At 43.5% G+C, this 12668-nt stretch overlaps 1 protein-coding gene across 2 annotated transcripts; it reads left to right on the top strand.

Moving 5' to 3' along the window:
- Positions 1-312: 312 nt before the first annotated feature.
- On the top strand, positions 313-12116 carry selenos (selenoprotein S). 2 transcript variants are annotated; one of them, XM_061757734.1, is made up of 6 exons: positions 313-572; positions 3854-3991; positions 5886-5992; positions 6079-6168; positions 7398-7473; positions 8733-12116. In XM_061757734.1, exons 1-6 carry the CDS (start codon positions 473-475, stop codon positions 8807-8809), a joined length of 588 nt encoding a protein of 195 aa, XP_061613718.1. In that variant the 5' UTR covers positions 313-472; the 3' UTR covers positions 8810-12116. The 2 variants fall into 2 exon arrangements, with proteins under 2 accessions (XP_061613718.1, XP_061613708.1); XM_061757724.1 differs by having other exon boundaries at positions 7398-12116.
- The last annotated feature ends 552 nt before the right edge of the window (positions 12117-12668 follow it).

Genomic DNA, 12668 nt, shown 5'->3' with positions numbered 1-12668 from the left:
TTTATTGTATATTTAGTCTGTGTTAGTTGTTTTGCCCAAGCCCCCACCCCTTTTTTTATTTTTTATTTTATCTATTTTGGGGGGGGGGGCTTTGGGCTTTTCATGTTTTGGACTACAGATGGAAATTAGCTTTCTGCTAAATCTTGTGCAAGCATCTCTTCATGTCTTTTGGTGATGATTAATGTATGTGCACATTGGCCATAAATAAAAAAACAACAACAACTAAGCTTTCTTGATTCAGGTAGTATTTGCAATGTGCAATGTGGTGTAGGAGCGCAGTTTTCCTGTAGATGGCAGTAAGTCAATTTCCACGCGAATCCCAGGAAGCTGCACGACGGACGAAGAAGAACGGCTGGTCAAGCTTTTGGGGACTTGCTGAGTCAACGAGCCCCTTATTCCAAACATCATTCCGCAAATCATCATTCCCAAAACAATTTCGTCGCTCGACTCGTGGTGTGGAATTTGCGGTCAAATGGACGAAGTGGAGATTACGGACGTGGACGAAAACGGCGACTTGCTGGAAGTGGAGGAGGAGAAGCAGCACGACCTGCTGTCGTCATTTAGCCTGATGGGTAACAATCACATTTAACAACCCTTTAGAAAACACAACTAATAATAACAACGTGTAAATGACCAATCTGCAGGTGACGAACAATTTATGTTTCTGCTTTTGCGCTGTAGTCTGTTGTGTGACGAGAGCTACAACGTTAGCATATTAGCAGCTCAGTTAGCATGTTAGCTCGCGACGAAGTGACTTTCTCCCTCAATCTTTATTGACCAACGCGTCAAACTTCACAGGACACCTTTGCTGCGCTCTAGCCACCAAGGCAACTCAACTGCTTTCAACCTTTCGAGATGAAAACACTCAAAATAAAACGACATACAGGGTCGTCGTTAGTAAATATTAATCTTTGAGAAGGTTCTGTGTAAGATTTTTTTTGTCGGCCTCGGCAATATAAAACAAGCTCCTTAGCACCCCACCACAACCACGATCGTCTCACCTTTGCCATAAATTAGAAATAACATCCGATGTGTCGTCATGGATATCTATTGCTACAAGTATGTATGCAGAGAATGGTCACAAGCTGTGAATTGGCTCAGCTAAGACTAATAAAATGAATAGCACCTGCAAAAAGACAAGGAAATAAACGGGTATAAGGTCATTAGACAAAAATAACACCTTTTCCTTTATTTGCACAGAAAATAAAAGTAACGAATAGAATGTATGTCTACAAACGGACAGCCAGTAAAAGTTCATCCAGTTGAGGTCGCGGGTCATGGAAAAAATTAATAAAGAAATGTTTGAGAAGCGGACCCAAATTTGTTCTGTGGACCCCTGACGGTGAGGCTCAGGATTGAGCCGTGACCTTTGAATCTTTATCCCGTTTTCAAAACGTTGGTGTCATTGAAAAGAAACCGACAGAATATAATACTCATAGTAATTGCTTTTCATTAATTAATTCCAAAGTTGGAAAATTTGACACTCAAAACAAAAATGCCAAAGTTGTTAAAATACATGGGTTTTTCAAAAATTATGGCTGCAAATAACTATTTTACTAATTGATTAATTTTGTCTTTTATGTTTAAAGTTAATGAATTGGATTTAAAAAAAAAAAAAAAAAAACATTTAAATTTCCATCCCCTTAAAAAACAGGACATTATTTCAAATTGACAGTGTAGTATACAATTGGCCCGACAGAAATGTGACAACAAACTCAAGACAAAAAAATCGGCAGCATGTTGCAATGGAATTGTAGGTTAGCTGTTTAAGAAGTTGATTGTAAGAGGGAAGAAGCCGCTGGAATTTCTGCTTGTTGTCACCCTGGGACTCGCGTTTTCCTATTGATGAGTTTGCTGTACGGCACCAAAAGCATATATCGCTAGCCGTGACAGCCGCCAGCCAGAGGCTGAGCTGCACTGGATTTGTTTCTAGAGTCAACTCGTGGCTCGAGCGCAACCAAGTAACATTTCTTGTCGCTTTTCCGTGGGGGAACTTGGTACGCCTCTGTACTGTACTGAACAAAAAATCCAAATCCAAATAGGCCTGCGTGTATTTTTTTTATTTTTTTTAACTAGCTGTCTGCGAGCGACCCACTTTTCAGTCCCGACACACCAGTTGAGAATCACTGCCCTAATCTGTCACCATATATCAACTTGTCATTCGATAAATAAAATGGACACGATAGTTTTTCCGGACTCGATCGATTGTTGTGGATGGTTGTTTTCGTGCAGCGACCCGACTGCGACTATTCCGCCAACGCCAAGTGGCCCGCTACTAGCGGCTAGGGTAGTATGTATTAGCCACGAGCGGGCTCGTGGATTCACACGACAGACTGACGACGACGACGAGCAGCCAAGTAGCAGCTGTACAACAGAAAAAGAGTGTGGCCATTGGCTCGATGTGAAGCTATGTCAAAAGCATGTTTTTTTATACAGTCATGACTAGAAATATTGGCACCCCATAATACGACTATACGTATTGTGCATTCATATATGTTTCAGTGACACGGCACAGTATGCAGTATTCCTATATATTGAGTTTGGAATGCTTGCTAGGCACACATAGCTGACCACGCTTCTTCCCCTGTCGATTGACTTTCCCTATCCACTGGTCACGTATTCATTTTACACTTGGAAAGCCCCCAAAAAACCTCTTACCACTGCCTGAACCATTTTTACAACCAAACGCAACACAATAAACCATCGTGACATTGTTAAATCATACGATAACAAATATACAAGGACGGGAACAACAGCATGGAACAATAGCACACAACGCCGAATGAACGGGCTGTTTGGCTCGTGTGACGTCGGAGCGACCAAAAGAGCCGAAGATCGGAAGGCGCTAGATGTGAAAATCAGAAGGCGCATTCTGAATCATATTTATCGATTTAACTGCTGTATATCTGCTATATAATAAGATATGGTTTGTATCTAGGGATTCCAGAGTTATCAAGAAACATTTTAAAATCTTTGTCCTCTGACCATTAAGGGAAAGTTAATGTTAATTACGTTCACTAACCCGCCAGCTAACGAGCTAGCCCGCAGGCTAGCGAACTCAGGAGCTCACTGGACCGCTCAGTGTTGTCGTGTGTGTGTGTGTTAGTCCCTACGTAACACACGGACGGCCAGTACCGGCCCGGTGGTCGGAGATCATCGGAATCCAGCGAACGGTTTTGATTGACAGGCGAAGAGGTCATCTCCAGCGCCTTCAGCGGACACGCCCATGCAGTCCTGCAGCTCGAGAGCGGGACTTATTTCTTAATGTTCAGAGAAAAGTCAGAGCCCATTTGGCAGAAGCATAGAAAAGGACTGAATACAGATGATCTTGTGGATTTGAAAACTGATTTGGACGGGGGCCGTTTTTGTAAGGTGTCTTCTCGTCGTGGATGGAAGTAGGACGCGCGATGTACGTCCTCACTAGTGCGAAGGTGACCAACGCGGCGCAAGACGGAAAACAGCATCCCCATCCGTCGCCGCTGGAAGCGCGCGGTCGAGTGGGCGGCAGGCGGCGGCGAATACACGCGTGACGCACCCGCTCGACTTTCATTTGACCGGCGTGCTTTTAACTTGCGTTTGGCGCCCGTGTTGCATTTCTTACGACAAGCTCAACTATCGGAAAGGAATCGAAAACGTGTCAAATTCAAGGCCCGGGGGGCAGATGCGGCCTTTTCCTTTTGTTTTGTTTTTTTTGTTTGTAATTGTTTAAAAGTTTGATTCTTATCCCTGTCAGGCTCTTTGTTTTCAGCTGTGGTTGTATTTCAAGCACTTCATAAATAAAGTTGAGTTAAGTTGTAAGCAAAATGCGGCCGAGCGTCTGATGGAGTTTTTCCTTTGCTTTACTCCGTTTCAGCCGGAGAGCTTTTGTCCGCGTACGGCTGCTACCTGCTGCTGGCGCTCGCGGCGGGCTACGCGCTGCTTCTCTACCTGGGCAAGAGGAGGACCGGGTCCGGTCCCGGCGAACGCGGCGCCTCGCCCGCCGCATTGCAAGGTAGGCGCAGAATGAAAGCCACGCTCTCTGCGGCTGGGCTAGTAGCTTATCACCACCACGGTGGGACTGTGAAGTGAATGACTACTGCTTGCAGGTGTCAAGTGAAAAGCGCGATCAAAGTGGTATGCGTTATTGTTATAAAGGTTATTTACCGTTGAGCTCAGAAATAACACAAGTGCAATCGATAGTACTTGAAAGTTAGTGGCGGCCGCCTCGAAAGGCTCGAACAGCATGGAAACTGCTATTTTCTGGGCAGCGTTCCACACCGTCCCCTCATCGGTGAAAATCAGCAATATAGTGAGACCACAGTGGAACCTCGATTTAATGGACTTCGGATTTAACCGACAGAAAATAGTGTCCGGTTGAAACTCAAAGTCACCCCTTTCCTGCACCAGTAAGGTACGTTTGGATAAACATGAAAACATTTTAAAGCTTTTTTTATATTGATTTACAAGAATTATGTGCCATACTAGGTGTTTTTAGCCCATGAAAAATGTACGAAAACAATTGTTTTGTCCTGTAATGGTATTTTTAACCCACAAAAAAGTGCTTCAGTTTAACGGACAGCGGCTCCCCCTATTAGTCTATTAAATCGAGGTTCCAGTGTATATTTATAGTCAAAGTTTTACCCCTCCCACGTCTTCAACACAAACTTTTTAAAACGCGTTTGAAACTCCTCAAACCCATTTAAACTTACTATAAGACATTTAAGTTATTTTTGAACACCTGTTGTCGCTGTCTTGCTGTCAACCAATATGATATTAACTAGGCTTTACACGATCAGGATATTTGGGACCAATCAGCGAGTTTAAAAAAAAAAAACGATAATCGATCACCGATCCGATCACAAGATGGAGGTATGTGTCAATTTAAATGAGCTATTCATTTACTGTATATACTTGTGTACTTAATTGCTCAAAAATGATATTTCCAATCAATAATGTATCTTTGTTCCTCTATTTATGCCAGTGAGGCAAAGTGACAGACAGAACAAATGAATGGTCTTCTATGAGATGGCAGGAAGTAAATACAGTCATTAATGGATCCACTATTTGTGACATTTTTGTTTGTTGGTGTGCCTTGAGATTTTTCAATTGTAAAATATGTTCCTTGGCTCCATAAAGGTTGGAAATCATTGCTCTAGCCAGATCGTGTATTCTAATCAGTCAGGTCACAACCAACATTATATGACAGAAATAATGGGTGCTAACTTACTGTAATAAAATGACTTTATTTTTAATTCAATTACTTCACCCACACCGAAACTTTAGAGGATGATTCGACAGAACGGCGGCATGTTTTTATGTGCAACCGTTCGTGCTACCACTCGCTTGCTAGGCTACATAACGTTTTTGATGCCTGCTTGCGAGCCGTATCGTATTAAAAGTACGTGAACATCCCTCAAGCGAGCCTTAAACGAACGTCCTCTCCCGAGCACCTGTGACCACCAACACACGTTTCCCCCCATTTTGTTCCTATAAACACACGGCGCGATCCGTTATTGTTGTCGTCGCCACGGTAACGTGTATCCGGTCGCATTTGAGTTGACAAGATAAAGCCCAATGATCGTAAAATGTTTTACGATATTTCCAACACTACATCAAAAGACGCGCGACAAGGCTAAAGATAAACTAGCTTTTGGATTCAAATATACTGCGCACGATGGCGACGCGGAGTAAATGACGTCATTGATCGGATCGGCGAATTATGACATTAAAGCCGATCACCCGATCAGCATAAAATGCTAATTATCGTCCGATTCCGCTCCGCCCGATAAAATCGGTGTAAAGTCTAATATTAACACAATCGCTGCCATTGACGGCTTTGGAAGTCAAATATTCATGTTAACTGGGAAACTGGCAGTGAATGAGTTAAGAATGATGATGATGCGAAGATGCCGAGGCGGTGGTGAGGAGGCAGGAGGCCATGGAAGCGTCTCGAAGGAAGATGCAGCAAGAGCAGGACGCCAAGGCGGCCATCTTCAGGGAGAAGCAGAAGCAGGTGACGCACGCGCGCTCGCACTTAGGACGTATTCCTGCTCGCCCGCACGGCTGACCTTTGAACTGCCGTGCGCGCACGTGTGTTAGCAAGAGGAGGAGAAGAGGCGTCAGAAGATTGAGGAGTGGGACAGCATGCAGCTGGGGAAGAGTTTCAAAGGAGCTTCCAGACGATTGCAGGTCAGCAACTTCAAATAGAATTTGTTTTTTGGGGGGGGGGGATTCTATATATTCTTTCATTTATTTCAGAAAGTCAAACATATTAAGTCATTACACATTGACTGAAATATTTCAAGAATTGTTTCTTGGAATGTTGTTGATGATTTGAAAACCCCAAATTCAGTGTCTCCGAAAATGAGAATATTGTGAAAAAGTTAAATATCGGAAACTCGCAGCCCAATCAGCTAATGAACTCTAAAGACAAGTTGTTTGCTGTTTTGGTCCTCGTTCATTTCCTACTCCGCTGTTGAGATTCTCCCGGTACGCCTTTGGTTCCGCTCTGGCCAATAGGAGACCGGTATCTAGGGCGGTGGATCTTGCAGGTGCCGATATTTTTGGGATATTTGTTGTCGCCCTAGTGCCTACATGCCACGGTGCGTTGAAGTGCAAATTCTTGCAGAAGGATCGAGTGCGTAGAAAACAACATTCAGACGTTTGCGAGCTTGACATTTACATTTCAAACAGCCTTTTCATCAGCTGTAAGCCATAATCATCCAAATGATAAGAAATACAAGTTTGAAATCTAGCTCTGGGTACTCAATCTATATAAAATAACAATTTCATTTTCTGAAATGTCTGACAAGGATATACTCATTTTTGGAGATGCTTGAGTTGCAAACCTTTTCAGCTTTTTGTTCTTTTTGCGGGCATCTTCGAGATTGTTTGACTTATGATGTATGATTTTGACGCCTTCACATTCAGGCTGAGATTTTGAAAAGGTTGGACTCATAGTTACACTTTTGAACGCATAAAAGAACATTGACTTTTTAACGCTGTCATCTTGATAGTTTTCATCTGAGTTGTCATATGAAGCAGTATTGTCTAAAATTGGCCCATTTGTCATTAGGTCAACATGGTATGGTATGATTTTATTATTATTTCATGTTTTGTCATCATTTTATTTTTTGTTTTGTTTGTTGTTTGTTTAAAGAACAAACTTGGTTGATTCCAAAGTAATGGTCTATGGTTTGAATCCACCTTTTTGGGAGGAAAGGTCCAAGAGTTCATTCAAAAATAAGAAAAGTCATCCAAATGTAATCAAAAGTAACCTTTTTTATTACTTTGATTAAAATGGTTAGACAATCATTTTAACAAGGAACGTAAAGTGTAACTGTAAAAAGTACATTTTCAAAGTCATCTTGCCAAAGCTGCTAGTGACGCGATGTCGCCGTGTTTTGAAACGTCTGCAGAGCAGTGACGAAGACGCCGGCACGTCCGGCGCCCCCGGCAGAGCCAAGAGCGACAAGAAGCCGCTACGCACCTCTGGTAACGCTAGCCGTGACGGCAAATGGGAGCAATGCAACACCAACTTCCTGTCACATGATACAACTGACACATGCTGGCGCTGCGCACGCACGCACATGCGTCGCACTGACTCAAATGACTCGAGTCGACGCAAGTTGCCATTTTTATGACTTGACTTACGACTCTTGACTTTGACTTGGTAGGCAAGAGACTCAACTTGACTTTGACTTGAACTACATGACTTGACAAGTGATCTGGTTTAGAGTTGGAAATCTGTATTTTAAATTGAGACAGTCTGCTTTTTTTTTTTTTGTAAGTGAGAAAGGTTTCGGGGGCCATTCGCGCCAACCTGGCAACCCAGTCCGCGTTGTTGCGCACTTTGCCACTGACGCAGCCACTCGCATGAACGACGACGGAAGGCGCTCCAAAGATAATACAATTTGGCTTCAAGAATTTCAGGTTGTCGATGAAGTCTGCAAAAAGACGCGACCCTGCGTGCTTTGCAACTCGCGCACGAAAGACACGATGACAACCACGAACTTCAGCCGTCACGGCAAAACTCACGTCGACGGTAAACTGAAAATTTTAGCCAGTTGGTCAAACATGAAGTTTTACAGTTTCACAGTCTTCTCGTGCCCATTAGGTACACATCCGATTATATTTAGCAACAGAAAACATTCTTGGGTTTGGTGTTTTCTTAAGAACCGAGAAGAAGAGTTACCCACTTCAATTGATTTTGAAATACAACTTTAAAACACTTGAGTGCAATAAATTCACTCAATCATAATCTCAGTTGTTGTTCATTTAACTTGTATAAAATGGGCATATTTTTTTTAGTGATTTGTGAAAAAACATTTTCTCACTACTCCAATATATGTATCACGATTGTATGACTTGACTCGACTTGCTTGAGATTTAGTGCCGACTTGTTTTTTTTCCGTCCCGCAGTAACTTGAGACTTGCACGTATGTGACTTCCTCCCACCTCTGTTAACGTGATACATTTCATCTTTATCTTTCTGGTTGTTGTTTATTTGAATGTCATGGTCTTATATTGTAATGTGTTAACGTGTAAAAAAAAAAAAAAAAAAAAACCTATATATATTTTTGCCAATTTGAGAAGGCCAAATATGGACCAATGAAGTGGACCCCCGTGTCAATGTTTCGTGTATTCGAAGTGGCAAAACATTTTCGCCCGAACCAGATCGACGAGTTAGTCGAAGATGGACGCCGGCCTGTCTGGTCTTAAATCAAGATGACGTTGTTGTTGTTGTGTTTCAGGGTACGCCCCGCTGAGCGGCGACGGCGGCTCCTGCTCGTGGCGCCCCGGAAGGCGGGGCCCGTCTTCGGGCGGGTGATCTTAAAGCAGGTCCCGGACCTCGTCGTGTGAGCGCATGCGCTGGTTGACGCGAGCTCACGGGTCCCTGGACCGCACGCTAAGCTACGCTATGCTAGGCTAGGCTAGTCTACACTACAGTGAAGCCCCTTTCGTGGTGCGGGACGACGACTTCGAATTGTAATGACGAACAGAACGGAAGGAGGGAACGGAGTCAGAGCTCCATCTAGAGGACAGACGCCACAAGGACGTCTTTCTGCGCGACTCCAACACTGAACGGCATTTACTGTTTCATGAGAGATTAAGAGTATACAATATGGGTCATTTTGATGTCATTTGATCAATGGCACACGCACAGCCCTTATTGACGGAGAATGATGGTGGCTCACAGGAATGCATTTCAGAGTCAAACGCTAAAGACAAAAGTGCAGAATGATCAAAACGGGAACTGGTTCATACGACTTTGGGAGGTGCATGCGTTTCTGTCCATGTGTTGCCATTCAAACTCTGCCGATACTACTGCATCAATGATCCCAACTACTTATGAAAGCAATTCCACTCTTGTCCTTACAAAATTGGAATAACGGTGAACACGTGCAATAGTTCACACACTTTGAGATAGTGATATCTGAGAAATAGCATTTACAACCCCAATTCCAATGAAGTTGGGATGTTGTGTTAAACAAAAAAACAGAATACAATGATTTGCAAATCATGTTCAACCTATATTTCATTGAATACACTACAAAAACAAGATATTTAATGTTCAAACTGATCAACTTGATTGTTTTTAGCAAATAATCATGAAGTTAGAATTCTATGGCTGCAACACGTTCCAAAAAAGCTGGGACAGGGTCATGTTTACCGCTGTGTTACTTCACCTTTTAACAACGTTCAATAGACGTTGAGGACGCTAATTGTTGAAGCTTTGTAGGTGGATTTTTTTTCCCATTCTTGCTCGATGTACAGCTTCAGCTGTTCAACAGTCCGGGGTGTCCGTTGTCGTATTTTACGCGTTATAATGCGCCACACGTTTTCAATGGGAGACAGGTCTGGACTGCAGGCAGGCCAGTCTAGTACCCGCACACTTGTACTGCGAAGCCAGGCTGTTGTAACACGTGCAAAATGTGCTTTGGCATTGTCTTGCTGAAATAAGCAGGGGCATTCATAAAAAAGGCGTCGCTTGGATGGCAGCGTAAGTTTCTCCAAAACCTGTATGTACCTTTCAGCATGAATGGTGCCTTCACAGATGTGTAAGTTACCCATGCCATTGGCACTAACACAGCCCCATACCATCACAGATGCTGGCTTTTGAACACGACGACCACAATTTCCAAAAACAATTTGAAATGTGGACTCGTCGGACCACAGAACACTTTTCCACTTTGCATCGGTCCATCTTAGAGGAGCTCGGGCCCAGAGAAGCCGGCGGCGTTTCTGGGTGTTGTTGATAAATGGCTTTGGCTTTGCATAGTAGAGTTTGAAGTTGCACTTCCGGATGTAACGCCCAACTGGATTTACTGACATTGGTTTTCTGAAGTGTTCCTGATATTCTTTACTCATTGATGTCGGTTTTTGATGCAGTGCCGCCTGAGGGATCGAAGGTCACGGGCGTTCAATGTGGGTTTTCGGCCTTGCCGCTTCCATGCAGTGATTTGTCCAGATTCTCTGAACCTTTTGATGATATTCCGGACCGTAGATGATGAAATCCCTAAATTCCTTGCAATTGTACGTTGAGGAACATTGTCCTTAAACTGTTAGACTATTTTCTCACGCACTCGTTGTGAATGACTGAGCAATTGAGGGAAGCTCCTTTTCTACCCAATCATGGCACCCACCTGTTCCCTGTTCACCTGTGGGATGTTCCAAACAGGTGCTTGATGAGCATTCCTCAACTTTCTCCGTCTTTTTTGCCACCTGTCCCATCTTTTTGGGAACGTGTTGCAGCCATCAAATTCTGAGTTCATGATTATTTGCTCAAAACAATCAAGTTGATCAGTTTGAACATGAAATATCTTGTCTTTGTCGTGCATTCAATGAAATATAGGTTGAAGGAAATTCAGTGCCGTTATTGAGCAAACGACATGAAAATGAGCCCTGTGTATATTTTTTTTCTGTACTTGTCGTTTCAAACAAACTGGAAGACGCCTTTTGAGAGTATTTCTTCGCGCCTCTTGTCACTCTCTGGCTGTGAAGAAATCACTGAGGAAAAGTGCAAAAAAAAAAAAAAGGCCAAGTTTGCTCATTGGAGCTCTTCCTAACTTCGACTTGGAAGTTTGCTGCAAAACATCCCTACAACGAGAGAATCTCACTGTTTGGATGGAATTGTTGTCAACTTTGAAACAAGTGCTACTTGGACGCACTCGGAGGAGCAAGACCTCCAAGCCGAGCGTCCGACGAGCCTGGCAGGTGCCACGTGGACCTTCTCGCTCAGTGCTGCCAGGCCGCCTTGTGGCACCACGTGGTACTACGCCGAAGGCACGCCACTTGAAAGCGAGGCGTGTCTTCAGACTTTAAAAACAGAGAAAAATCATCTTATCTTGGGGTTTCACTGTAGCGTATGTTAGCGTTAGCATGTAGCGTGCAGGCGCTCCTGTGAGTTCGGGATGACGTCACGCTCGGAAATGGTCGCCGACCAGCGAGTGCGACTGATGAACGCCAGCTCAGTCTCTCTTTTTTATTATTGTTTTCGTTTTTTGGCAATCTTTTCATCACATCTCACACTTCAAAAGAGACTTGATGAGATGTTTTCCCCCCATCATTTCTACGACGCCCTTTTGTTCAAAATCCCCGAGGATGAAGAACAAGAATTCTAGCCATCTTTTTGCGGACTATTTCTTGTCGTTGTCGGGGAGGGTCGCTCTCATGCTGCAGCTCTGCGTACCTTTTGACTTTGACACAATCAGCGTCAAACTGTTTCTTTTGCTCTGGAACTCTTGAGAAGCCGAGCAGCGGAGTCCTCGGTGAAGGGGCGTGGTTATGTTTATTGGGAGCTAGTGACGTCACAACGGGACGGGAAATGCGAAGGCCTCGCCCGCGGACTCGTTTTCCAGACTTGGGTGTTTCATTTCACGTTCGAGACACGCTACTGTTGGGGTGCAACACATGAAAAAGTTATCATTTGTTTTTGTATGTTGCGAATAACAGCAAATAATGGAATATTTGCGTGTTACTATTGAAATAATGTAATGAGATGTTTGCTTTCTTTCTACCCCTTTTCAAACGAATTTTGTATTTGGTCTTCGGAATTCAGTACTTCATTTAGTCATTTAATCTAAACAAACGTTTCCTCTTCTCTCCATTGTTAAGCAATAAACGAACGATGCCAACTTTTGACTTTCTTTTTTTTTTTTTTTTTCAAGTTCTAAATAAAGGACGTTGACTAAAATTGAATTGTCTGAAATGTGTCATGATCTGAAACGAATAGAACGGTATAAAGACAGAATGGCATTTTCCACACCGGCATTGCCTTTGCAATTGCAGCTGTTCGCCTCCTAGGGGGCGCCCGCGACCACAAAGCCGGAAGTTAGCTTGTGCTACATTTGCGGACCTTCGGGCATGTCGCGACTGTTGTCAGACTTAACGCAGTTCAACGTGTTTGCTTCATCAAATCCAACTTGAATTGTTGAGCGTTTCATGAACAATCAGAAGAGCAATTTGAAGTCGTGGAGAAAAATGTATACTTCTAAGATGGCCGTTTACTCCCAAATATTATTCTATTCTTAAATCCAACTTCATTCTGGAAAACAAATGACATTCTCTTGACTTTTTGTTGGGGTTGGGGACCCGCTACTGCTCGCCTGCGTACAGTAGAAGCAAAGGGAGGTGTGCTTTTTTTCCCCCCCCCCCCCCCCCCATGCGACCGGAACGCCTCTCTGGCG

Source organism: Phyllopteryx taeniolatus, chromosome 2 (assembly GCF_024500385.1).
Source record: "Phyllopteryx taeniolatus isolate TA_2022b chromosome 2, UOR_Ptae_1.2, whole genome shotgun sequence".
NCBI classification, from domain to species: domain Eukaryota; kingdom Metazoa; phylum Chordata; class Actinopteri; order Syngnathiformes; family Syngnathidae; genus Phyllopteryx; species Phyllopteryx taeniolatus.
This window is presented reverse-complemented; position numbering and strand designations above follow the sequence as displayed.

Coding starts and splice junctions, on each gene's coding strand:
- selenos (XM_061757724.1), top strand. CDS start 473: ATGGACGAAGTGGAGATTACGGACGTGGACGAAAACGGCGACTTGCTG. Junction 573..3,853: donor GTCGTCATTTAGCCTGATGG/GTAACAATCACA, acceptor ACTCCGTTTCAG/CCGGAGAGCTTTTGTCCGCG. Junction 5,993..6,078: donor TCAGGGAGAAGCAGAAGCAG/GTGACGCACGCG, acceptor CACGTGTGTTAG/CAAGAGGAGGAGAAGAGGCG.